This window comes from Meles meles, chromosome 1 (assembly GCF_922984935.1).
Source record: "Meles meles chromosome 1, mMelMel3.1 paternal haplotype, whole genome shotgun sequence".
Lineage (NCBI taxonomy): Eukaryota > Metazoa > Chordata > Mammalia > Carnivora > Mustelidae > Meles > Meles meles.
This window is the reverse complement of record NC_060066.1, coordinates 9,307,268-9,334,898: the sequence shown is the minus strand read 5'-3', so window position 1 is coordinate 9,334,898 and position 27,631 is coordinate 9,307,268. Positions and strand designations below refer to the sequence as shown.

Below are 27,631 nucleotides of genomic sequence, written 5' to 3'. Positions count from 1 at the left end.
TACCACATCTTTTTTAAAAGGTCAGCAAGATTGCTTAATACAGTATCTGTATACAGAAATCATGTGTCTCTTTATACAACAGCAAGAACCAATTACGAGAGTATTTTAAAATCCCATCTACAAGATACTTGGAAATAAATCTAATAAAAATGGTGTAAAACCTCCACGGAGAAAATTACAAAACCTTATTGAAGGACTCAGAAGAAGGTCTAAATAAACAGAGAAAGCTATTCCAAAGTTCAGCAAGGAAAGAATCAAAGTCAGGAAGATGTCAACTTTCCCCTAATTAACATATAAATTAAATGCAATTTCAATCAAAATTACACGAGGGATTTTTAGGGAATTTGAATAGCAGATTCTAAACTTACAGAAAAGTGAAGAGCTAAGAACAGCTGAGATCAATTTGAAAAATGGGAATACCTCCTATCAAATATCAAGATTTACCATAAATCTACCGATATAAAACCATGTGAAGGTGCATCCACAATGCAGTCTAGGGAGCCCAGAAACGGACCCATGAGGACACGAGTAGAGGGCGCGTGGTAAGGGTGCTGCTACAGATCGGAAGAATAGCATCATTATAAGGGTGCAGACAACTGGCTACCCAGATGAGAAATGACTGGTACCCTACCCCACGCTATAGTCAAAGGTTAATTCCCCATAGACACATAAGACACTGGAGTAATGAAAAATTTCACAAATGAGACAAAAAAAATACAAAAATAAACAACTACATTACTATTTTTGAATTCTATAAAACAGAAGCACTTATGAAAATTAAAGATAATTCGAAGGCTGGAAGAAGATATTTGCAAAGCACATAACTGCTAAAGAATTTGCACCTAGAATATAAAAGAACTACAAATCAATAAGAAAAAAACCTCACAACTTATTTACAATAGGCAGAGGACCTGAAGAGAACAACTATGGATAGCCAATAAAAACAGAAGCAGACATCTAAAATACAGAAACTTGCTAATAATTTTAGGAATGCAAGTTAAATAAAATATTAGGTGGTATTTAACAACCAACAGGATAGGTCCGTGTTTTAAAACATCACATTATCTAGCATTGGCAAACATTAGGAACTCTCTTATACTGTTGATATAGGAGTATAAATTAATGCTGTTTAGAAAATCGGGCAATGAGGGGCGCCTGGGTGGCCCAGTCAGTTAAGCAGCTGCCTTCTGTTCAGGTCATGATTCCAGGGTCCTGGGATCAAGTCTCGCATCAGGACCCTTGCTCAGTGGGGAGCCTGCTTCTCCCTCTCCCTCTGCCTGCTGCTCCCCGTGCTTGTTCTCTCTCTCTCTCTCTGTGTGTGTCAAATGAATTTAAAAAATTAAAAACAAACAAGGAAATTGGACAATGAATATACAGTGGGGGAAAAAGTTCCTAATTGAGGATGTGGAAACGTCTCTGCTGAACACGCTAGAGAAACTTTCATACCTGCAGGAGGAGACATGTGCAACATTGCCCGAAGGAAATGAAAGCAGGGAAACAATCTAAATGACCATCCGATGAGGGACGGCTGGCCGGGGCTGAACTCCTGCTGGGTTCCAACAGGAGGGCCATGCTGGCAGTGAGAGCCAGTGTACATTCTGACCCGGCAGGGCCAATGAGTCACCAGGTGTTAGGTATTTTGAACACCACCATCGGGGATGAACTGTGAGTTATTCATCCAGCGGAATGTTATTCCCCAGTTAGAAGGAACCTGTAGCTCTACATGTCTTCCTGTGCAAAAATTTCAAACACGTAACAGCGAAGGAAGAGCAAAGTTGTAGAAAGACATGGTTTACCCTAAAAAAAAAAGCACATGCAGCCACTCTTGTTCAAGGAAGCATAATTACATTGTAAATATATTTCAAATGTATGTACGGGTGGGATCACACGTACCACACGAGCACTTAACTTTCAGGACGCCAGACCCACAGAAGATGAGAGAATAGCACAGACTCTCGGGGATATTTTATTCCTTATTTTTAAAGAGATCCAGAGCAAACACGTAAACTATTGATATTTATTAAATCTGGGAAGAACTATAGTGTCTACTGATTTTCAAAACATTTGTGTATGCCTCAGATATCTTACAATTTTCTAAGATTAAGAGATTCTGTTTTCAAAATATTTAAAGCTTTCACTATATGGAATCAAATCCATTGACTATAGCTGCAGTTCATTTAAAATAAACGAGTGTGAAAAATTCATGCTTGTATAAAAGACCAATTTAGAGGCTTATTAATCACATTAAAATGTATTCATTATATAATTCACAAAACAGAATATTTTATGATGCAATCAAAATTATTTGACTTATAATAATGTGATTTACATTTAACTTTTCTAAAATATCCCCACTAGTATAAATCAAAGTACACCTGTTCATTCATCTTTCCTGTACATCTTACATAGATTTGTCTGAAGGATAATTTCAAATGCAAATTAAATTTGCCAGCTTGGAAAGGCATTTTTTTCATAAGGAAGGAAAACCTCAGAGAATTGACCCAAACAATGAGACGTTCCCACTCTTTCCTCCAAAATTCACATCACAATTTACTCTTCAAATCAGTCATCTGAAATATGATACCGTGAACACTTTGGGAAGTGAAAACAGTTTGCTGCCTTTAACCAAAGTTGAGGAGAAAGTAAGCTCTCGTAATTTGGTTGCACGTAGAGTAGCACTGATGTCTGCATACCTCTGTCCCTCAAAGTCTGGGTAACTTCTCCCCTTGGCTTCATTTTCCTCCTCTTCTCGCAGGTTCCTCTGAGCCTCTTCCTTGTCTTTGGCTCTTTTGAGGCAGTAAGCTTTCTCTTGCTCTCTGATTTGTTGTTCAATTACTGGAAAATCCTGCAAAGCCTGAATCCTTTCTGATCGCTCTATTTCCTTACCATCCAACCACTTGAATAAAAAACAAGCGACATGGTACAATTATTCAAAAGTCATAATTTGAATCAGCCCCAAGTTGACTTGGAATGGAATATTGTGAATTTAGAAATAATAAGTAGTATACCATAGTGATAAGCACAGTAATTAATGGGAACCATCAGGAAATTTGATCAAAATCATTAATTTAGTTCAATTAACAGTTACAAAGTATCTTTACTGGTAAAATAATAGATACGTCTTCTGTTGAAACCAATTATTAATGACACGCTCTCAAAATATATTGGTTTTTGGGGCGCCTGGGTGGCTCAGTGGAATAAGCCGCTGCCTTTGCCTCAGGTCATGATCTCAGGGTCCTGGGATCGAGCCCCGCATCGGGCTCTCTGCTCCGCGGGGAGCCTGCTTCCTCCTCTCTCTCTGCCTGCCTCTCTGCCTATTTGTGATCTCTATCTGTCAAATAAATAAATAAAATCTTTAAAAAAAATATATTGGTTTTATAACTGTGCACTATATGAACAATGCCAAATCCTCAAGTCAAACCACAGCTCCAAAGTGTAACAATGACACTTTGCAAATGCTCTCTACAAAAAAGGGCCTGGTATGTTACACAAAGTTGGGCTCTAATACAAATAGGCACGTGTTCTACCCTTAACAACAAAATCCCACACACTATACTGTTAACTGTTACAGTCATTATTTATATCTGGTGTTTTTACAGTGATTTTCCAAGCTGAAATACTGGAATAATTATCTGGATGGGCCCAGTGTAATCACAAGTGTCCTTATAAGGGAAAGAAGGAGGTCAGGAAGAAAGAGTCAGGGTCAGAGTCACGGAGAGCTTAAAAGACATACACAGTTGGCTTTGTAGATAAAGGTAGGGGCTATGAGCTCAAAAAAGTAGACACTTTTAGAAGCTCAAAATGCAGGGAAATGAGTTCTCCCCAGAGGGCAGCAGAAGGAACACACCCCTGCCAACACCTTAATTTTAGACATCCGACTCCAGAATGGTAAGAGCACAAATTTGTGTTGTTTTAAGCTATTATGTTTATGGCAATTCAGTACCACAACAGTAGTAAACAAATACAAAAGGAAAATCATACAAAGATTGGGTAAAACACAAATTAAAAAAATTAATCAGGATCAGTGAAATTATAAGTCAAAATTATAATGTTGGAATTTAGAAAAACAATTTGCAGTATATTTTGGATACAAGGACTCATACGGGCCGCAGGTCTCAGGCACCTGGCCAACAGCTGTCACAGCTTCCAGCTTGAATGCACAGCGGCAACAGGGGCCCCTGCACGCTTCCAGGGAAGCGGCTCACAGTGGTGTGCTACAGGATCCATTTCTATGATATTCTGGTTCTCATCATTCATGTTTTTAGTATGTCCGTATATAATGATGATCAGCTTGGGTTATGTTTGAGCTAATATACCATTTTATTCTAAATATATATTCCAGATTCGATTACCTGAGTCACTCATTCTCTTAATCAAAAAAAAAATTACATTAGAAGAAATGTGTTCCATAAATCCATCAACCTCGACTATGCAGAACACAGCAGTCTAAAACCAAATGTCCTCTGAGAATAAAAGAAAATGCCTATCACGAGGCCAATGCATTCTTGCATTTTCTTGCAGAAGCATGGGACTGCGTGCAGGTCAGAAACTCTTGGAATTACATGAAAATTAGCATTACTAGTTGAATATAATCAGGTACATGATTTCTCTAGAAAACATCTGTTTTTCCCCAGGCTTCAAAAACATTAGGTGAGGGGAGATACGGCATAACAGGTTAACACATAGAGCAAAGGCTCTCTGATGAGGTCCCTGGACCAGCAGCATCAGTGCTAGCGGAGAGTTTGTTAGAAATGGAAAATCCTGGGTGTTACATCAGACCAATGAATCAGAAACTCTGGGGTGTGGCTCAGCAAACACCACCCAAGAATTCCAAAGTCTGAGAACCACTAGCACAGAGAATGAGCTAAGGGAAATCCATGCAAAAAAGTTGTAGAAGCACAGTAGTTTAAGACAATGCAATACCAAGGTATACAGCTCATCACCTCAAAAACTCTCAGCTCTCAGTTTGCTATTAGAAATGATGAATGCCCTCCATGACTATGATTTGCCTTCATCAAGAAATAGTTCAGCTAAGCCCTGTTGTGTTTTGAATGAGGAGAAATGTATTTATTTTCCAAAAGTTTATTAAATCTATTAAAACAACTTCAAAGTTTCAGTAAACGGAAGGATTAGTTCTGATTTTCTGGAATATTCCATTCTCTAAAACCACACATTCCCTGACAATGCTGTGAATAAACAGGCATTATAACACGTTGCTTGTTTTCATTTCTCTGAGATTTCTGCATCATTAAAATGAGCATACTTTTAATTGCTGAAGAGTCGCCACCACGAACTGCCTGTAGCCATCAAAGTCAGCACACGGGTTGCCCATGAGAAAGAGCTCCTTCAGGTGGATATTGTACTGTAGGGTTTTAATGCTGCTCAACTCTCCAATGAAATTTACAGTCAGGTCGAGTTTTGTCAGCCATTCACATCCTGTTGAAAGAAGTGAAAAGAAAACAAAGCAAAAATAAAATCACACTCGTAATGAAATGTGTACAACAGCTCAAAGCAGGAACAACAGTTGCAATATTTTAAGTATGATGATTAATTACAAGGCTTACCAAGAAATGCGTTTTCAGAAATACCAACTCAAAGGGTAGCCCTGACTCGCATGTGCATTTCCCCTTCATCTCTCCAGCCAGGGGAAATCACTTTCCCTGCCCGTATCTGCAAGCCCTGGGCTGGGTAACATACGGATTTGGTCACCATGTGCTATTGGAGAGGACACGACATCAGAACAAAGGTCCTTCTAGAGAGGATACCAGCATTCTGTTCTGAGGATTTTGCCAGGTGGGTAGGACACATCTCTCCATGAAGGATGATGGCGGGAGGGGTCTCCAAAAGGCACAGCAGTTCATAAACCCCAGGCATCAGAATTAATATTTACAAAGTCACACTGAAGGGACAGAATGACTCCAAGACCACGAAGAACTGCACTGGAGGTATCAACAACAGTAAAGAGTAAGAGTTTGGTCCTCAGAGGAGTAATAGAAAAAGGACGAGTCACCGATGCAAAGACGGTGGAAGATATGCCCCATCCGCCTTCATTGTAGAGATGGCTGGATGCCACAGAAATCTGAATCAACTCCCTTCCCTCACATCCCATGGGAACTTGATAGTTAGGAATGCAGACTTTAGTATTAGGCAGATCGGAGTTCAAATTCCATCTTGGTCACACCCTTGCTGTGTGATGTTGGATAAGTTATAAGCCTCAGGCTTTGCCTCTGCAGTATTACAAACAGCATTGGTACCCAACTCAGGGGTTGCTATAAAGACAATGTAAGATGATTCAGGTGAGTACCTGTACCTGTCACCTAGAGAGCTTCGGCAAACATTAGCTAGGATGAGAAATGACCCAATAAGCACTCTTAGGATTCTGCTGGACAATGTGCTTATGGGGGAAGAAGGATGCTTGCTTTCCCATGAGCAAAAGTTTGCAGTTCCTCGCTGTGGATTTAGGAAGAGTTGATCTGGTTTACACAGCAGCCTCTGCAGGCTAGCTTCAGTGGAAGGCTGTCTCCCTGTGGCTGGCTCATGCTTGTCGGATCCACCTGGCAGATTTTGTGTCCATTAACACTTAGAGAGCCATCTCCAGCTGAAAACCCAGCCCTACCTTGCTGTGCACCATTTCTTCAGACATCTACATGCTCCAGCCCTCCCAGAGGCTTCCTGATTCTATCTTGCTTTTCTGTTGTTGTTTTGTGGCTGTGTAACTTAGAGCAAACTTTGGTTCCTGATCCAGTAAACTCACCGGCATGATCTTGATTCAGATGGGTTCATAGTCTGCAATCATGTCACCTTGGGCAAGGTTCTTATTGCTAAAGGCTATATGATGGAACCAGCTTCATTAAATGTTAGTGTTCTCTCTCCTTTACCCTTTCTTGATGCTAGCAGCTGACTCCACCTCGTCCAGAATTCCATGTTTTCTTCCTATCTAGTCATATCCCAAACCAGAATCTTCCAAAAAAGATCGTTCTGTGTTAGTGCTTCCAGTTGTAGGGCTTCACTCTTGAGTCATCTATCCCTGTGTTCATTCATCCGTTCATCCAGGAGTTACCTTTCCCAGTACCTGCTATGACCAAGTTACTGAGCCAGGACTTCAGGATAAAGTGGCTAAATATGGAGAAAGCTTTTGTCTAATATGGAGAAAGGAGAAAAAATATGGGCATCCCAGGAAAAAAAACTGAGGGCAAAGAATTGAATCTGCAGAAGCAGGCAGAACTGGAAGTAGGCAATGCCTGTTGTTACAAGCCAGCCTACATCCGTAGGCTCTGGTTCTTGCTCCATCCCCATTCATTGTTCGACCCATTGGTTTTGGCTTCCACCCTCAATATTCTACTAGATTTGCTCCTCTAAAGGTGACAAAGGAGATCTTCATGTTGATAAATCTAACAGACCCCCCTCAATCCATTATATCACTAGAACAGTCTGTACTTATGGCACGATTGACCATGAATTCCTTTTTTATTCCCAAAGATTTTATTTATTTATTTATTTGACAGGGAGAGAGAGATCACATGTAGACAGATAGGCAGGCAGAGAGAGAGGGGGGAAGCAGGCTCCCCGCTGAGCAGAGAGCCTGATTCGAGGCTTGATCCCAGGACCCTGAGATCATGACCTGAGCCGAAGGCAGAGGCTTAACCCGCTGAGCCACTCAGGCGCCCCAACCATGAATTCTTTCTTAAAAACTTTTTTAAAACTTTATTTTATTTTTCTTTTTATCTTTATTTTTAAGTTCTCATTTTAATTCCAGTTAGTTAACATACAGTGTTATATTAGTTTTGGTGTATAATAGGTGATTCAACAATTCCATAAATCACCTGTTGCTCATCACATCAAGTGCACTTCATTTTTTTTAAGATTTTATTTATTCATCTGAGAGAGAGAGAGAGAGAGACCAGAGAGAGAATAAGCAGGGGGAGAAGCGGAGGGAGAGGGAGAAGCAAACTCCCTGTTCAGCCAGGAGCCCAACATGGGGCTTGATTCCAGGACGCAGAGATCATGACCTGAGCCAAAGGCAAACACCCAACCATCTGAGCCACCCAGGCATCCCATGTCAAGTACACTTCTTTTTTTTTTTTTAAAGATTTTATTTATTTGACAGAGATCACAAGCAGGCAGAAAGGCAGGCAGAGAGAGAGAGGAAGGAAAGCGGCTCCCTGCTGAGCAGAGATCCGACGCGGGGCTCGATCCCAGGACCCTGAGATCATGACCTGAGCCGAAGGCAGAGGCTTTAACCCACTGAGCCACCCAGGCGCCCCTCAAGTACACTTCTTAACCGACCATGAATTCTCTTTGAAATGCCTCAGTGGTCTTGGAAACAATGATACTAATCTTTCCTTGTTCTCTTTTATAATTCAGCTTATTACTCTTGGTCTCTTTTATAGACTTTTCCACTCCATCAATGGTAACATATCCCAGATTTCCATCCTTGACCCAGTATTCTGTCTCATGTTTCTCTTGATGACAACAGTCATGGTCCCAATTTCTGATGAGTCCCGAACAATAACCTCACATCTGACCATTGAACTGAATGTCATACTCCTATTTCCAAATGCCTGTAAGACATCCTATTCAATGTGTCTAAAACTGAACTCTTCATGTTTTCTCTCACTCTCCACTCCTCAAGACAGCTTTCCTGCCTCCTTGATGTCTACATCCTATTAATGTCATCACCATTTTGGTATCAGATACCAAAAGTCAAGTCACAACTAACTTGAGTGTTAACCTAAATTGTTCTCTTAGCCCCTTCATTTCATCAGTCACCGATCCCTGCAGATCTCAGCCCCCACATTCTTCCCACCTACTTCTTGTCCACTGTAATCCTATTACCAACAGGCCAGCTCAGGTTCTTGCCCTCTTGTGTATGCTTATATCCTAAGTCATCTCCCCATATTTTGAGAACAGGAAGGATGGAAGGACAAAAGGAAGAAAACGGTGACACTTGGAAGACTCCTCTCACCTTAAACCTTTAAACAGAGTTCATACTTACCAGCAGATATGCAGCATCCTCCTTCCCTATTGTCCATCCCCTCAAACATATCCTCAAACTACCCTGCACCCAGTGCCTCCTTAGAGCTGTAAGGTGGCGCTCTCAAAAAGTACCCAGGTAGAGGCCAGCAGAGGGCTGTGGACTACAGTTCCCAAAGCTCAAAAAGACAATAGTGATGATGCTGCCCTCTCGTGGCAGAAGAGCAAAACACAGGAAAACAACTCTCCCAAGATCCTTCCTTAACCAAAACAAGTCCTGGACATACCAACTGAGAGTGAGAGTTTTAATTATTTCTCTGACATTACAGACTGACATTTTACTATCACAAAACATGCATACACAGTAAATTTTGTTATTCCACTTGTTCACATGAGACTGCAGAAATGGGCGATAGAGTGGCGGCTAGAGGAGAATGATGACTCCATTTCTAATGCAGAAAAATGCCCATGATGGACAGAATCTTCCCAGTTCCAGCACTGAAGATGGCTTTGGGGCCTTTGATCATGACAGCATTTTAGGTTTTGAGGATGAAAATTTGGAATGTATGATGAATACTTACATTTTGTTGCTGTATAACCTTGAGAGTCACCAAAATACCCATTTTTACACTAGGAGGCAAACAGGCTAAAATCCACCATACCCTAAGTAAAGTCTTCCTAATTTTAGTTATTGGCAGATGGGAGTGGGGTAGGAGAGCAGCTCGCCTGGCTCTGCTTCATGCTCCTGTACTCCAGACTCAAGCCTGCCAGTGGCCATGACCTACCCACGCTCCCAGAGCCCCCAGTAGACTTGCCAGCCGAGTGAGAGGCCGGATGTGGAAACAGAAGCTCACAACCACAGAATGAGCCTGCACCAGACACCTAATCAGCCAAATCCATCATGATTATGAACAGACACCAAGTGTTACCAGGCATTTAAAAAAAATAAAATAAAAGCACAAAATAGAAGCCTGCAAAGTAGAACAGGAAACCTTCCAGAATGTAGAATAACAAGACAAAGAGGTTTAAATAAGGAATACAGGGTAAGAGAAATGGAAGATCAATCTAGTACAAGAAAAATCCATTTGAAAGAGTTCTAGGAGATATGAGATTAAAGAGAAGTGATGGGTAGGTCTATTACCTTGACTATGGTGATGTGAGTTTCACAGTGTGTCCATAATATCCAAACTCAACAAACTGTTTACATTAAATACATGCAGGTTTTGTATATCAACTATACCTCAATAAAACTATTGAAAAAAACCCACTATGCACCAAAGAACACCATCAGAGTTGACAAGAAAACCCACAGAATGAGAAAATATATCCACAAATCATATATCTAACCAGATTCTACTATCCCAAATATATAAATAGGCCTTACAACTAAACAGTAAAATGACAACCTAATTAGAAAATGGGCAAAGGTTCTGAACAAACATTTCTCCAGATAAAGTATACAGATGGCCAAGAAGCACATAAAAAATGCCCAAGCTCATCCGTCATTAGGTACACACAAACCAGAACCACGATGAGACACTACCTCACGCCCATCAGGATGGCGCCTATTAAAACAAACATATAAATACAAACATAAAATAACAAGCGTTGGTGAGGGTATGGAGAAGTTGGAGCACTTAAGTAGCTGTTGGTGGGAATGTAAAATGGTGCAACTACTTTGGAAAACAGTTTGGCAGTTCCTTAAAAAGTTAAACAGAGGGTTACCACGTGACCCAGTAATTCCATTTCCAGGTGTATAATGAATTAATTGAAAATACACGTTTATGCAAAGACTTATACATTAATGTTCATGTAACTTTATTCATAACAAAAAAGTGGAAACAACCCAAATGCTCATCAACTAACAAGTGGGCAAACAAAATGTTGTGCATCCACACAATGGAACGTTAACCAGCCACAAAAGGGGAGGAGGTACTGATACGTGCCACAGCGTGGATAAACCCTGAGAACATCACGCTACAGATAAAAAGGACCATATATTGTCAATTCCACTTTCATAAAATTTTCAGAATGGGAAAATCTATGGTGACAAGGAGTGGATTGGGGCCAACACATACACATACACAGGGTGTTGTATGGGGTGATGGAATGTTCTGGAACTGGATAGTGATGATGGGTGTGCAATCTTGTGAATATACTAAAAGCCACTGACTTGTATGTTTTAAAATGGTGAGTTTTAAGGTATGTGAATTTTGTATCATTTACACAATGAATGGTTCAAATATTTCACTTAAGAGACATTTTGGGAAAAAATATAATTTTCCACATTCATCTTATTTTTTTATTGAGGTATAATTGACATACATCATTAGTTTCAGGTATACAACATAGTGATTCAGTGTTTGTGTAGATCATGAAATGATCACCACTAGAAGTCTAGTTAATATCTATCACCTTATGAATTACAGAATTTTTTTCTTTATGGTGAGAACTTTAAAGACGCGCTCTCTCAGCATTTTCAAATACGCAACACAGCACTATTAGTTACGGTCACCGTGCAGTGCACTACAGCCTCATAACTTAATTATTTCATAGTTGTTTTTTTTTTCCATTTTATTTATTTTTTCAGCGTAACAGTATTCATTCTTTTTGCACAACACCCAGTGCTCCATGCAAAACGTGCCCTCCCCATTACCCACCACCTGTTCCCCCAACCTCCCACCCCTGACCCTTCAAAACCCTCAGGTTGTTTTTCAGAGTCCATAGTCTCTTATGGTTCGCCTCCCCTCCCCAATGTCCATAGCCCGCTCCCCCTAATTATTTCATAGTTTTAAATTTTGTACTTTTGACTTCCTTCATCCATTTTTTTTTTAAAGATTTATTTATTTGACAGATAGAGATTACAAGTAGGCAGAGAGAGAGAGAGGAGGAAGCAGGCTCCCAGCCAAGCAGAGAGCCCGATGCGGGGCTCGATCCCAGGACCCTGGGATCATGACCTGAGCTGAAGGCAGAGGCTTTAACCCGCTGAGCCACCCAGGCGCCCCTCCTTCATCCATTTTGCCTGCACCCCCCAACCCCCACCTCCGGCAACCAACAAATCTTCTCTTCTGTGTATCTCTGAGCTTGGTGTTTTGTTTTTTATTTTTTTTTTAATTTTTTAAAAATATTTTATTTATTTATTTGACAGACAGAGATCACAAGTAGGCAGAGAGGCAGGCAGAGAGAGAGAGAGAGAGGAGACAGTCTCCTGCTGAGCAGAGAGCCTGATGCGAGGCTCGATCCCAGGACCCTGGGATCATGACCTGAGTCGAAGGCAGAGGCTTTAACCCACTGAGCCACCCAGACACCCCAGTTCTGTTCTTTAGATTTCGCATATTAGTGAGATCATATGGTATTTGTCTTTTTCTGACTTATTTCACTTAGCGTAATGTCCTCAAGGTCCACCCATGTTGTTGTAAAAGGCAAGATTCTGTTCTTTTTTTTTTTTTTAAGATTTTACCTATTTGACAGAGATCACAAGTAGGCAGAGAGAGAGAGGAGGAAGCAGGCACCCCGCTGAGCAGAGAGCCCAATGCGGGGATCCATCCCAGGACCCTGAGATCATGACCTGAGCTGAAGGCAGAGGCTTTAACCCACTGAGCCACCCAGGCGCCCCCCGTTCTTTTTTTATGGCCAAGTAATATCCCTCTGTGTGTGTATGTGTGTATCACACTTTCTTTATCCCAAAAATACACTGGTTCCTTCTTTTGTGTGATAAATTTGAGATGCACTAGATAAATTAAATGTAAAAAAATACAACAATTAAAACCAGAATATAGAATATATTTATATTCATAAACTATAAAGAAAAAAGACTGATAAAGTTGAGTTTACTAAAATGTAAGACTTCTGAACAGTATTAGCATCATAATTGGAACAAAAAAAAGTAGTGGACTCAACACAAAATACTCATACATACATAAAAGATTAATATCTTGAATGTGTTAGAGCACATTTTTAAAAAAAGATAATAGAAAAATGACCAAAAAATATGATATACAAATACTCAACAAAAATCAGAAGGATATGGACATTCAATAATAGTGAGATGCAAATTTTAAAAACTATTTGATAACAATGTCTTCGCTTTTTAAAAAAAGGATGGCTTATAAAAAGTATTAGTGAGCTTGAGTACAAATGTGTCACATGGATTACCAGTACAAAGGTAAATTCATACAACCTTTTCAGTGAAAAATTTGGCAGCATTTTTCAAAAGGTGTATATTTAAACCCAGGAATTCCATGTCTAAGTGTCTGTCCCATTAAAAAAAAAAAAAAAAAAAACATGCGCACAGATTGAATTGTAAAAGAATCCTCATTGTGGACATGCTTATTATAGCAAAATGCTAGAAACCACCCAAATGTCCATCTGCAGAAAAATTGGGAGACAAATCAGTGTACCACCATTCTGGTAGAGAGCCCCCACATTCCCTGGATATCAAAGAACAAGGTAATTTCATAGACAAAATCAATTTTCAAAACAATACTCATAGTATGATCCCATTGATACAAAGCAAATGAAACAAAACTACCTTCTACCGTTGGGAAGGAAGCTGGGTTAGGAGGGGTGAAGTGGACTTCCATTTTCAAATTTATGTACCTTGTTATTGTTTGAATTTTTATCACAATAATTAATAAACAAAAGATTTAAATATTAATTTGAAAAGTGTGCCTATTAAGTGATACTGTTTAAATTTAGTTGCAAGCCTCAAATTTAATTCATAATAAAATATCGAAAGAAAATTCTTACCTTCTAAATTTTCAATTTTTTCAATGTTGTTTAAAGCTAAATTCAAATATTCAAGTTTCTTGAGTTTGCCAACATTTTCTGAAATAAACAAAAATGTAATTAATTAACCTTCAAGATAAAAGCTATTTTTACATAATCTGCTGTGAAAATGATATCAGGAATCTAAGCATTAGTATGGTTATCAAAACCAGGTTGCTTTTCATGTCTATACTCGGACATTAGACATTGTTGGCTGCCAAATGCAGCATCATTTCTTCCTCCATCCTTCCTAATAGAACAAACTTCTGCTCTTATCTCTAGCCAGTTCTAACTCCGGGGAGTTTGACTTAACCAAGCTGGACCAGTGCAATAGCAGGTCCCTTGCGAAGGACAGCTCAGGAACCTAGGCTTCAGCCAGCCAGCCCACAGCCATTTCCTGGCAGCTAGGTGATGGAGGAGAACACATGCACATCAACGCTCCCAGTCAGATGAGAGGCACTGATCTATTATACCCCATGCTTGGGGACTGCCTTTTCCTTTCTCCTGCTGGATGTGAAAAGGAAGAAAGTTATATCCTGATTGCTACCAAGGTGCAGAGACTTGACCCACTTGCTCAAGATTAAATGGTAAAGCCAGGAAATTTGACTCCAGAGCTTGGCATTAAATCATTACACTACACACCCTAAAAGAACAGTCCTTTCTAAGAGGACACGAACGTGGGGAACCCTGCTAGGGAATGTGCATGGAAAGGACCCCTCACTTAAATAATGCTCCTTCTGCCCATTTTTCATTGATATGAGGAAGATCAAACAGGATGGCTATGGCCATCATCATCCTTACCATCGTTACATTTGATTTAAAATTTATAAAATATCATGTATTTGTTCACATAGACCTAAGAATAACACTTCACTTCTGAGACTCAGTTGACTCATTTTCTAAACTGAGGATTTTAGAATAAATTACTAACGTTTCCCTCAGCAATTAGATGGTTTTAAGTAATTCTGATGTTTCTAGAAGTTTCTCAAGGCGACACCTAGCATTCAATCATCAACAATATGTGGAGCTCTATGTGCCCAGGATTATGACCAACAGAGTGTGTAGTCTGTGCCCCGAACAAAAATATCTACATTTTTATGTTATTATCATTAAAATTGCCAGCCTACAATAAAAGACCTGTTCCTTCCCCCACATTTGTTATATGTATAGCCCTCTAAATGTGAAAAGAGTCTTTTGGTAGGAAAAAAAAAAAAATTGTTTGGGAAGGATTTCTTAAATTATCCCTCAAGAATAACGAGCCAAACTGGTCAGGAAAAAAAAAAATGGCCCTACAGATAAAAATGTACAGCGCCTGTGGGACGCAGGAAGGGAGTCTGCCAAACCATGGTTCTAGCCCAAACCACCCCGGAAGCAGTTCTCACCAATTGCTATCACCAGACCCACAGACTTGAGGTGCCCCCAAAGCCATCCCCCAGTGTAAGGGGCTCTGCTCTTACCTTTAGGCCTTGGGCTCCATGGGAAGCCTTTACAAATGCAGATATGGAGAACCCACCCCCACAGGTTCAATCAATGGGTCTGGGATGGGGTTGGAGCCCCACTTTAACAAGACCCCCGAAGGTTCTCAGCTCAGACTTGGTGCAACAGTAAGTAAGCACAGCCGCCACCCCCCCCACCACCACCTGCCAGCCCATCTGCATCTCCCAGTGAGGAAGAGCCAACTATTCTGCAAAGGTCTACCTCAATGGCACCAGAGCAAGTGTGAATCCTAGAGAAACACTTTTGCTTGCTAGATGAGCGCCTGCATGCCTATGGGTGGAGCGGCACTGAAAAATCCCATTATTAGGATTTAAAAGAGTGTTTAATTTAAGAATACTTTGGAAGCAAAAATTTAAGCTTTCTCGCAGCTCTGAAAAGGCCTGAAATACTATGCTACTAATTAGTAATTGTGACGGACCCAGCTGTGGAGATTAAAATTTCGGGAACTCTTTTAGATCTGTACAATTAGGACGGCTCGTTAATGCCCCCTTGCATAAAAGCTGGTGGTTTTCTGTAGCAGCCTTTTTAATTGAACAATATGCCAGAGTTTCTAATTTCTGGTAAAGGGAAAGATGCCGAAAATAATTATCTGAAGAAATATAAAGAATTGTAATAACTCTTCAAAAAAAAAATAATGCAAATTCTAGGCTTTTTGCAACCCGAGGACCAATTTTCAACTATCTGCCAAACCAGGGGCAATCACCTCCGCAGGGTTTCTCACCCTCAGGGATGAGATCCCAAGGGTATCAGGGATCTCCTATCCCTCAGAGTATCTCAGGGCTACTAAGGCTGTGGGCAGGGAGTTCTTTCTTGTGGGGCCGTCCTTGCACTACAGGAGGGTTAGCAACTTCTCTGTGCAGTATCGGTGGTCACACACCGCCTCCTCCCCAACACACTTGTCACAACCAAAACAGTCTCCAGGGGTTGCCAAGCACCCTGTTGAGAACCACTGCACATCACAAGGGCAAATTCAGATACAACCTGAAAGCTGACCTCTGGCTCCAGGGCCTCAGCCCACAGGGGTTGGCGTCCTTCTGCTTCCTAGACCCTAAGCCCAACCCTTTTCCCCCAGCTCCCGCCCCTACCTCCATGTGTCTAGCCTGGGTAAATGACAGGTTTAACATCAATGGTAGCAGCTATCATCTGAGGGACGGTTTCTCATACACACGGCAAGGCTAAGTGACCTCACCTAATTTCACACAATCTTCAGCGACTGAGGGAGGGATCAAGCCCATCAGGACCTGTGCCTCCTCTTGCCACTAAACTACAGGTTGCTCTTCTGAGTGTGGGAAATGCTCCTGTTTCTGGTGGCAGGACACCCTCGGAGTGACTCCACAGGCCTCCCTTCTCTCCACCACTTAACTCTTTGCTCCCCATGGAATTGTGGGGCGGGCCCACCTGGCTGATGGATGAACTGGGAGAAGGATCTTGGCATGGCCAGCCACACCCCTACCCCCCTGTCTGGCTTCTGGGGTCTCCCTGCCTGCAGAGAGTACACACTCTCGTCCCCTATGACCATACTGCCCTACGCAGAGCCCACATACTGCCAAACCTGCATGCGACCAGGGGGACAGATGAAACTTGAGGGCAGTTTTAGGAAGCCCTTTTGGCTGAAGGCTAAGCAACTTTCTCCAAAAGATTTTGTCAGTTTAATGCTGATGTTCTGATCCGTCTACTTGTCATTTCATTCAAACTGGAACAGTGAGCAGGGGTGTAGGTGTGGAACCCCTGTGATAACTCATACACAGCACAAAGCCTTGCACGTCCACGTACGCCATAACCATGGCAGAACCAGCCACCCCAGGGAACCTCTAAATGTGGTCTAACTTGCACACAATCCTTTGGTTCCATGGAGAAATACAAAACTATGACGAATGCCTGGATTCTATTCCACTTTCAAACTTTGACAAAACCAGGCTATAAATGAGCAGGTCAACAAGCATGCTCCCATCCTTAAAGGCCCCTTGCTTCTCCTCAATGACATCCCTAGCGACCTTTGGGCAAGGGGACTGAGCAGTGTGGGAGCCCCAGGAGAGGGTCCGTGCACAGCTTCCGAGAGCTGGCCGTGTCTATTTCCCCTATGTGGCTCTTTTTCACCCAGGTTGTCTTCTTCTAAGAATCATACTGCCCTCCCCAAAGTTCTCCCATTCAAAATGTCAAAGAAACTGTGAGCATAGAATCCTGAAGACTTACCAATTTTTCCAATGAGGTTATTTTGAAGATAGAGGATTTTTAAATCCCGGCACCATTTGTCAATGTGTTCTAGCCTTTCTATTTCTTGCTGATGCAAGGAGAGTTCCTCCAGGGAAAAAATTACACAGTCATTGTGTTCGGCATTCCGTCTAATAAGATCTTCTGTGACTGAAAGAAAATTTGTTACGTATTACATCTCCATCCCTGTGCACATCATGAGGTTATTACATTAGGGATGCATTGGTTTTTCTTCCCAGTTCGATGTCAGTCCTCCAGGCCCCAGCGATTTTCACAGGGGAGGAGAACAAAGAGGTGCTGCCTCCTGCTGGGGACACCATGGTGAGTCGGAGAGCTTTTTTTTTTTTTTTTGCACAGGGTCTACCTACATTTAGTTGCCTGGACCGGGAAAGAGTGGGAGGGTAATGACCGTGAGAATGTTGATATGGAATCCCATCATGGTATCATGTTGAACTGGATGAGACCCACTAAGTAGACCAAGACAGGACGACTTGGACAGAGTGGGAGGGTCTGGCTGCCAGAGGGCAAAACTATGAAGGCATTGCTCACCATTCAGTAAGGAAAGGTCCATTCATTCAACTCACATTTATTAATCTCACTAAAGTTGAAGAGAAAAGAGAGAAGCACCCTAGATATTGCATTGTGATCTTATACAGCGGCTACCCTGTGGTCTGTCTCCGGGAGGAAGAAAAGGAGCCATTCTCAGGAGGAGGGTGAGGAGAGTCTCTGGCCCTCTGGCAGGAGTGCCCTGCAGCACGGGGGCTGTCCTGTTAGGGGGGGGCCCTACGGGTCCAAGGTTGGAGCCAAGAGCAAGACAGGAATCCCCTTCCTAAGGCACACTCAAGTTAAAGACATGAAGACTGTGGACAAACCCTGTGTTTTCTGGTGCTACTAAAACCATAATTAATTCATTGTAATGTCCACATGTTAGGTGGACAGTGGAACATTGCATGTCCAACCAGAGAGAATAAAAAGACAATAAAGATTCATTTATTGCTGCTCATGAGGTGCCAGGCACTGTCCGAAATGCTTTTTTTTTTTTTTTTTTTTTGGGTGAACCAGGGCAATTTTATTACTTCATCCCTGAACCTCAGTTTCCTCATTGGTAAGAAAGGGATAATAGCACCTAGTTCATAATTACTAACTACATTAATGTGAAGGAAGTCCGAAATGCTTTGCGTGTGTTCACATAAGAGTATTTACAGTCAGCGGATGAGGAACTGAGGCACGGAGAGTTAAATAACTCGCCCAAGGTCTTGATGGTAAGTGCCAGAGCTGGGTTGTGAGCAGAGGAGTCTGGTGTCGACCACGAGCTGTCAGTCAATACGCTACAACGCCCCAAACAGGAGCAAGGAAAAACATCTCAGGACGTTTCCTCAAAGGTACAAGTTCCTCTAGCGAAGACAGGGTTTTCTACAGCCCCTCACCTGCCCCACTTCCATGCCCCATCCCAAAAGCGGGAGTTTGCCTTTAAAAAAAAATGTGAAAACAGGTACGAACTCGATCATTTGTGTGCAGCTAGCTGAACCCCTGCTATTTCTGGTGGTAGGAGATAGGGTTGCATGACAGCTCTTTGGAAGAAGGACAGGGGAACTGTAAAGTCCAGAGATTCAAATACAGTACATGGGGAATGTCCCCGCTGTTCTAAGCCTTGGCTCAACTAGCTGGCAGAGCAGGCTGCACGCCAGGTCCTGGGGAGGGGCGGGCCGAAGAGGCAGGGAAGGAGGCTAACAGGGCAGCCCTGCCAGCCCCAGCTCGCTGGGGGCCCTACTGCCCACTGTTCTCAGCTGTCTCTGGAGGCCACGGCTAGCAGGCAAGCCAGCTTCAGCAGAAAACAACTTTCCGAAAACCAAACCTGTAAGAGAAGGGCATTAAAACTACTCTCCACACGTCTCACTACCAAAGTTGGTTCTCACAGCTTAAATCAATTGATCATGAATCTATGGGTACAGCCAAGTTGAAGGCACCGTGAAGCTGATGTGTAAAGTCACATGTATTAGCTGACTCTGTAATCATCTACAAGAATTCTCTTAGTAAGGGTGCGGCAGGGACTGGGGGGTTGGGATGGCACAACCAGTGTTATTTAAGCTACCCTAAGAAAATGCAGGAATTATTCACTACTACGAATAAGACTCTCAGTGACCAGTGGGGTATGTGTCCCTTGAACTATACTAATCCATGGAGTAGGGGTTGGGTTTTGGGGTTTCTGCCTTGATGTCATCAGACCCGGAGTCAAAGGGACCAGAAAGATGTGTCTGTCCAGAGTCCATGCCTTTCCTTCTAGAACATGTTCCAGGTAGAAGAACAAGAGAATTCTCTGCCCAGTGGGCCCCAAGCCTACCTCTACGCCCAACACTGGCCATTTCTCCAGGTTCATTCCTGAAGATATCCCTACACCCTGGAACGTCCAAGGAGTAGCTCTTTTTGGGAATGCGGATGGGTATGTAGGCAGGAATATCCACCTTCATACAGGGGCTTGAGGGACAGGATAAAACCAGGAATGGGAAGAGAAGGGAGAGGTGGGCCAGGAGTCAGCTCTCCCCCAGATGCCCCGCCCACCCCCCAAGCTCTGGCATGGAACCCAAGGAGTAAACGTAGCCTTTTGAGTTGTTATAAAGATACTCTTGTCGAGGAGGGAAAATGCATTTTATCTGGCAGTTTGATTATAACTTGACACATGAACATCCATTTTATCCTTTCCCTGGGTCACCAGTTGCCCTGGAAGGCCTAGTGGAACATTCATATCACAGATATAAACCCAAGTTGAATCCCACAGCAGCTGTCATCTGTAAGTATGGTTCAGTCCGATGTATTCAGGGGAATTCTGAAAGCATCTTTTTACAGCATCATAGTGTCCAGCCTGGGACGGCTACATCAGCATCTGTGCAACCCACTGGGAGTGGCTGGGTCTCGGAAACACTAAAGGGATCACGGGCCACTCTAGATCTACATTCTTAGAGGGTTTTCCAATTTGTCCAACGCTAAATACCAGCATGTACCTCTATAGACACCAAATAGCCTTCCTATGTTCCCTTCCTACACCTTTCTTAAAATTAAGAAACCTTTTCCACTATGCTACTTTCTGTGTAATTTGATCACTTTCGTGCAATTGTCAACTCCTCCCTTTCAGGGGCAAGTAGATATTAGGAAGGAATTACACTGATCTGTATCTCCTAACCATGAGAATTAAGATGGTAAAAATCACTATCAGTTAAAAGGGATGGGAATAGAGGAACCTTTGCATGAATAACTGATTTGCACACACACACACACGAGAGGAGGGTCAACAGGTGATTTGGCGCCAAAGGGAAGCTTGTCCAACAGCAACATTCTATGCAATTAGGACAGATGAAAAAATGGAGAATCACAGTGGAAGGCAGTACTGCAAAAGTCTGGAGCTCCCTTTCCTGAGCTCTTCAATAGAAACCACTTTCCTGAGCTCTTCTACAGAAACCACTGTGGGGCCCCCATTTATAGCACCTGGGAAACTGCTGTTCTACGACGCTGCCCCACCTGCAATGGCAAACATCAGCGAAGAAACAAGAGTCCTGAGAAAGAAATGTGAAAGACGATCTACATGATGGATGGGAATAACGGTGTTCCAATGCCTGTCAACAGGAAAGCATTTTGCAGTTTCACACACCACGTCATCTAGACCAAACTCTCTTTTACTCCCAGGAGCATTGTTCACCTTCAGAAATTCCTACTCCACATAATACATCACTGCCTTGATAAGAAATCATTCCAGGGATTTAAAGCCGCTTTGGAAGCGTTAGGATGTCACCCTAACCCCATTTCAAGAGAGAGGGTATTGCCACGCCTACCCCAGTGGTGAAGAACATGCCCAAGTACTCTGTAAAGCACAGTGCTTTCACTTCCTCGCTTCAGAAAACTTCCAATAGCAAAATCCCGACCCAATCTAGCTCTGAGAAGGGTCTCACGCACAGAGGGCGCTAGCCAACACCTGCAGGAGAGTGGACAGAGGCTGAGAAGAACACTGACACTTTAAACACAGATTCATATTTATCTCACTAACTGGAATGCTGCCGAGGAATCCAACCAAAGTTTTAACCAAAACTCACCAGCCAGCCTACGCATCTTTTCAATGCCGTGGGATAACTGGGTTTTCAATAACTTAAGGGAATGGCAATAAAATGACTTCACGGTGGGGTGAGGAGAAGGATAGAAGGAGAAGGTTTCTGGAGTACTGGCAGTTGTCAGGCCATGTTTGTTTCTACGAAGCTTTTCAGTGTATTGAGCCAAGTTCTAGAAACTCCCAGAGCCAATAATGAAGTGTTCATTCATTCAAGCTTTATACTACTATGTTTTGTAAATAGCCCTCTATTTCTCACTGGGTTCGAATAAAATAGGTAGTGTATATTTAGGGCAGATTTCACAGAATTTGTAAACACCCTGAAATATATCTGTGAAACAGAAATGTAACAGAGATAAAGGGGTGACAAGTAGGAGAAGGTCACCTCTTGCAGCATTTACTTTTTTTGTTTTATTGTTTTCAATGGCCACTTTTAAAAATAGAATTACTCGGGTGCCTGGGTGGCTCAGTGGGTTAAGCCGCTGCCTTCGGCTCAGGTCATGATCTCGGGGTCCTGGGATCGAGTCCCACATCGGGGTCTCTGCTCGGCGGGGAGCCTGCTTCCCTCTCTCTCTCTCTGCCTGCCTCTCTGTCTACTTGTGATCTCTCTGTCAAATAAATAAAATCTTAAAAAAAAATAGAATTACTCATCTGCCCTGCCTTTTGTGATGGCCTCGGGTCATCATAACCAAGCACCGCTAGCCATACTAACCCAACCCAGGGATTCACGTAGATTGCCGTGGAAGAACATGGGTGCGGGGCTATGGGGCCATGACGGAAGAACACAGAGAGAACAAGGAGTATAAAGAGGGGAGTGATCAGTGTTACTGAGTGGCAGGAGGAAGGTCACAAGATGCACCATGGAGAAGAAGCCTGAGCTGAGTTTTGAAATATGAGTAGGTATTTGTCAGATAAATGGATGAGGAAGGGGTGCTCCAGGCTATGGCGGATGCTATGTTGCCCAGTTCCCTCCTTTAAACCGAAGGACTAGTTCTTCTCACTGCCAGAAGTTGTGCCGGCAGACTACCCTCAGCTGCCCACCATCTTCCTAAGTCACTCGGCTGAAAAGACACCTCGATCAACGTCATGGTCCTTCCCAAGAAAGCCTGTATCCAATGACAGTTGATGTGGGCTCTAAGAGCCCAGCCCTCTCACCCTACCTTGGGAAAATCGAAAGGTCCATTCCCAGTTTAGAGGTCCTTCCAAGTTTCCAGGCTGGTTAGCTATGGCCTTTGTTAAAATGCATCACAGCCCAGCATCCTTCCCTACCCAGTCTTGCTGCTGCCTTCCCTCTATCCACGCCACTAACACTCCCTAATGAACCTCCTGCACACTAATCTCCATCGAAGAGTCTGCTCCCTGGGGAACCCACCCTGGAAGGGTAGATACTGGAAGTGGAATGCGAATGCAGATACTAACCAAGATGGGCTTCTGCAGTCAGAGTCTGCTGCCTGAGGGGCAGGGGGACACCACTACTGGTGGGAGGTGGAGCACAGAGTGTGTCCGGCACAAGGTAGCTGTGGGATGTTTAACACTTGCGCTTGTGTTGCAGAGAACTGTGTCAACCCGTCTGGAACACCACAGCACAAATGCCATCAATTAGATGGGTTACAAATAAGAAATATTTATTTCTCACAGTTCTGGAGGCTAGAAGTCCAAGATCGTGGCACGGGCAGATTTGGTGTCCGGGGTGCCCGCTTCCCCACTGACGGGAAGCTCACCTGGTGGAAGGAGCAAGCTAGGTCTCCGGGGCCTCTTTCAGAAGGGCAATAATCCCAAACATGAGGGTTACCCCTTCATGACCTAATCACCTCCCACAGGCCTACCTCTTAATACCATCACTTTGAGGGTTAAGATTTCAACATATGAGGGGTGCCTGGGTGGCCCAGTCGGTTAAGCATCTGACTCTTGGGTTCAGCTCAGGTCATGATCTCAGGGTTGTTTTGATGGAGCCCCATGTTGGGCTCTGCTCTGGGTGTGGTGCCTGCTTAAGATTTTCTCTGTCTCTCTGCTCCTCCTCCCCACCCTCTCGAGGAAGGAAAGAAAGAAAGAAACAAACAAACAAACACACAGACAGAGGGAGGGAGGGAGGGAGGAAGGGAGGGAGAAAGCGGGAAGGAGAGAAAGAGAAGGGAAGGGAAGGGGGAAAGGAAGAGAGAAGGGAAGGGAAGGGAACTGAATGGAAGGGAAGGGAAGAGATGAGATGAGATGAGAAGAGAAGAGAAGAGAAGAGAAGAGAAGAGAAGAGAAGAGAAGAGAAGGAAAAAAGGAGAGAGATTTTAGCATACGAATATTGGGGGACACAAACATTCAACTTATAGCAAATAGGATACTAATGAAAGAGAATCCCCCTGTATGGTGTGATACATCAGGCAGTAGAGAACTATGGGGATAATCATAACTTAAAAACTCAAAGGACGGGGTGCCTGGGTGGCTCAGTTGTTAGTTGTTAGTTGACCTGAGCCTTCTGCTCAGGTCAGGATCCTGGGGTACTGGGATCGAGTCCCGCATTGGGCTGTCTCCTCTGTGGGGAGTCTGCTTCTCCCTTTCCCTCTGCCACTCCCCCCACTTGTGCACGCACTCTCTCTCTCTCTCTCTCTCTCAAATAAATAAGATCTTAAAAAAAAAAAAACAAACTCAAAGGTCAGTTGTACTTGGTGTCTGCTGCTGACACAGTGATGTCATTAATTGGATGTGATTAATTGATCATGAAAAAAAAGCCAGGGTACCATCCTGGCAGCATATAAAGAGGTTTGCTTCCTGAAACCAAAGAGTAGACAGGGCAGAGAACAAGGACCAGGACTTAATCATAAGAGGAACATGGACTTCAGGTTCCAGACATGATGGAGTCACGGGGACAAGATTGAACCTCTAGCCTAAAATAACTAAAATCCAGAAAAAAAAAAGGAAAAAAACTGGACATTAGGAAATCCAAAGGGAAATGAGAAAGTATTTTGAACAGAACAAAAAATGAAAAGCCATATCAGAATGTATGGGATATAGCTAAAACATAAGTTGGAGGAAAATTTACAGCGCTAAATGCTTAAAGAAAGGAAAACGGTCTCAAACATTAGCTTCTTCCTTAAGAAACTAAGAATGAGTAAGTTAAACCCAAAGTAAGCAGAAGAATGTAAATAACAAAGATTATATCAAAACTCAATGAAATGGAGACAGAAACAATTGCAAAAATTCAATAAAAATACTTTAAAAAATAAAATCAGTAAACTTCTAGCCAGACTGAATCAGTGAAAAAAGAAAAGACATAGACTGCCACTATTAGAAATGAAAACACATCATATAGACTGTATAGTATTAAAAGGCTAGTAAGAGAGTAATATAAATAAATTTATGCTAATAAATCCAGGAACTTAGATTAAATGGGAAAATACCTTAAAAGTCACACACTACCAGTGCTCACATGGGAAGACACAGATAAACCAAACAGCCCTGTATCTACTACAGTAATTGAATATGTAGCTCAAACCTTCCCACAAAGAAACCCATGGCACAGATGTCTTCACTGATAAATTCTACCAAGCATTTAAGGAAAAATAATACCCAGTATACCCAAACGCTTCTATAAAACTTAAGACAATTTAAGAAAATTTAAGAATACTTCCTGAGATAATTCTACAAGGCCAGCATCACCCTGAGTTCTAAACTAGACAAATACAAGGCCAAGGCTGACCATGGGAGATGCTGTTCTAGACCTGGGCTAACTGATAGAAACTGGGATGTCAGACTCTTGAAACAAGGAAGGCAAGGTAGCATTTAACTTTAGAAGTTAGGTGGACAGATGTTTTCATGAGACAAAGTTGGAGTTGTGGCCGGTGGTCCACATCCATGGTGGGCTTTGGAGATGGAGAACAGAACACGACATTCCTGAGGACATACAGATGGGCGGCCAACAAAGGCCCTATGCAATCTGTGCAAGGACTGATGACTGGAAGCCTAACAACAATTGCCTCAATAAAAATTCACAATTTCTTGCCTAGTTTCCAGACCTCCGTTTTTGGACCTGAAACTAGGATTGCCAGATTTAGCAAATAAAATACTGGATGTCCTGTATTTTTATCTGATAACCCACCAACCAAAAGAGAGGCTGGGTCCCCAAGAGTACAGGGCAATGATTCATCCGGTCCTTTCCAAAAGGACTGCTCGCCCTTACTTGAGTAACAGTGCCCTGTGGAAGGGGGAATACCCAATCACGTTGGCCCCAGCTGGACACAGGGTCTGAGTTGTCATCAACATCTGGAAACACAAAGCATTGCCAAGCATTCTTATCAGAGTGAGGACATGTTGGGGCGGGGTAATAAATGGAATCACGCTGATATCCAGCTCACAATTCATTCATCCATTAACAAATGTTGACGCATATGTGGATTGTTTCCATTTTTAGCTACTGTGAAAGCAGGTGCTATAAATGTTCATACACAAAGTCGATGTGGACAAACGTTTTCATTTTTCCTTTGTAATATCTAAGGATTACATGGGTGGGAAACAAACTTTTCCTTTAATTTTTAATGCTGTTGGTCCAATTTTTGTCTCTTGCTTTAGAGAAGAGGGAATACTAGTAAGTATACCCACTTGGGAATGGGACTTTTACTATTTACAAATCATCTGCCCCTTCACCAGACTGTCCCCTCTCCCAGGGCAGAAACCCCCTCATCCAGGACAGTCTCTTGATTTAAAAATGTTAATTATGACACTGTGACAGTAAGTGAGCCATTAGGCTGAACTGTACAAAATTGTCACAAATGAGAGGAAGATCGGAAACGGTGTTGATAGGCACATAGTTCAATCTAACATGCGTGACCCTTAATCCCCATCACTTTGCAGAGTGTTGGTGTATTTGTAAACATTTTTAGGACACTTAACCAGGTCAGCAAAACAATACTGTTATCACTTCCGTTTTGGAGCTGAGGTTTAGGCCCAAATGGGTGAAGTCACCGGCTCTAAGTCTCCAGGCCGGTGGGCGGGAGAGGCTCTGGGGCGGGCTCCCTCCTCCACCGCTGGGACCGGCTTCCGGAAGTACGAAGGCTGCGGTCCGGGGAGAGGGACCCGCCCGGGGTCACACGGTGAGCGGGGAGACGCGCGGGCCCTAACCCGGGACTTCCGACGCCAAACCCTGCACCTTCCACCACCCCCTAGCATGAAGCCGGGTGCTTTTCTCGCCCGCCCCATTTTATAGATGAGGAACCCGAACTTCGCAGAAGCTAAGCCGCCGGGCCGGTTGGGGCGCGGAGAGGCAGAGGGTCCAGGGGGACCCGGGTGCGCGGGCCGGGAAGGGGCGGCGGTGGCGTGTGTCCCCCCGGGACGACGCCGGGAAAAGGGACAATCGAGGGCGGCTCGTGGGAAGGGACGCTTACTCCGGCCCATGGCACCTCTTCGGTTCGCGGGCCCGGGAAGCTAGGTCGGGACCCTGAGGACTTCTTCGCACTCCCAGTCACGCCTGTGCGCGTCCGCACCGAGCCTTGGCAGCCATGGCAACGGGGACTCTACGGCGGCCGCGCGGGGCCAGGCTCAGCCGCGTTTCCCGCTCCGCGAAGGAGCCGGAAAGAGAGACTCCGAGAGAGAAGGCTCATCGCGTAGACGCAGGCTGTCCCTGGATACCTGGTTCTCTTCCCCGTCCCCTCTCCACCTTCCACTGACTGCTTCCCTTTCCGCCAAATCAACACCACAGGGCTCTCTCTCTTCCTACTGGATCTGCCTCCCGGGCGTGCCTCTCCTTTCCCAGACTGTGTGGTCAACGCCCTCCGGAGCGGTGGGGGGATCAGGGTGTGACCCCCTCTCGCAGCTAGCGGGGTGGCCTTGAACTTCCTTAGCCAGTTTCCCCATCTGCAAGACGAATAATAATAACTTCTAAAGATCTTTGTGAAGATTTTCAAAGAGATGATGTGAGTGAACGAAAGACACTTTTTGGAAAAACAGCCTCCATACACAGGGTGATTGCCTTGTTGGGTTTCATGTCCTTAAAGTCACAGCCCAACGAGGATTTCCTGCTAACAAGTTTTCCAAAAACACGACCCTCCATCCGCTTTCCCTACCCACCACTTTCTTAGCTGTATAAAGAGTAGAAAGTGCATCTGC

General features: G+C 43.4%; 1 protein-coding gene across 1 annotated transcript in view; it reads right to left on the bottom strand.

Annotated features, from left to right (window-relative positions):
• The window catches only part of DNAAF11 (dynein axonemal assembly factor 11), a 75,354-nt gene extending 48,342 nt beyond the window's left edge, over positions 1-27,012 (bottom strand). The window contains exons 1-5 of the mRNA XM_046018201.1: positions 26,911-27,012; positions 17,431-17,598; positions 13,723-13,800; positions 5,264-5,436; positions 2,694-2,896 (exon numbers count right to left, since the gene is read on the bottom strand). Coding sequence (XP_045874157.1) covers positions 2,694-2,896; positions 5,264-5,436; positions 13,723-13,800; positions 17,431-17,598; positions 26,911-26,920 — 632 coding nt within the window. The 5' untranslated portion in view covers positions 26,921-27,012. The remainder of the gene's footprint in view (positions 1-2,693; positions 2,897-5,263; positions 5,437-13,722; positions 13,801-17,430; positions 17,599-26,910) is intronic.
• Positions 27,013-27,631: the final 619 nt, after the last annotated feature.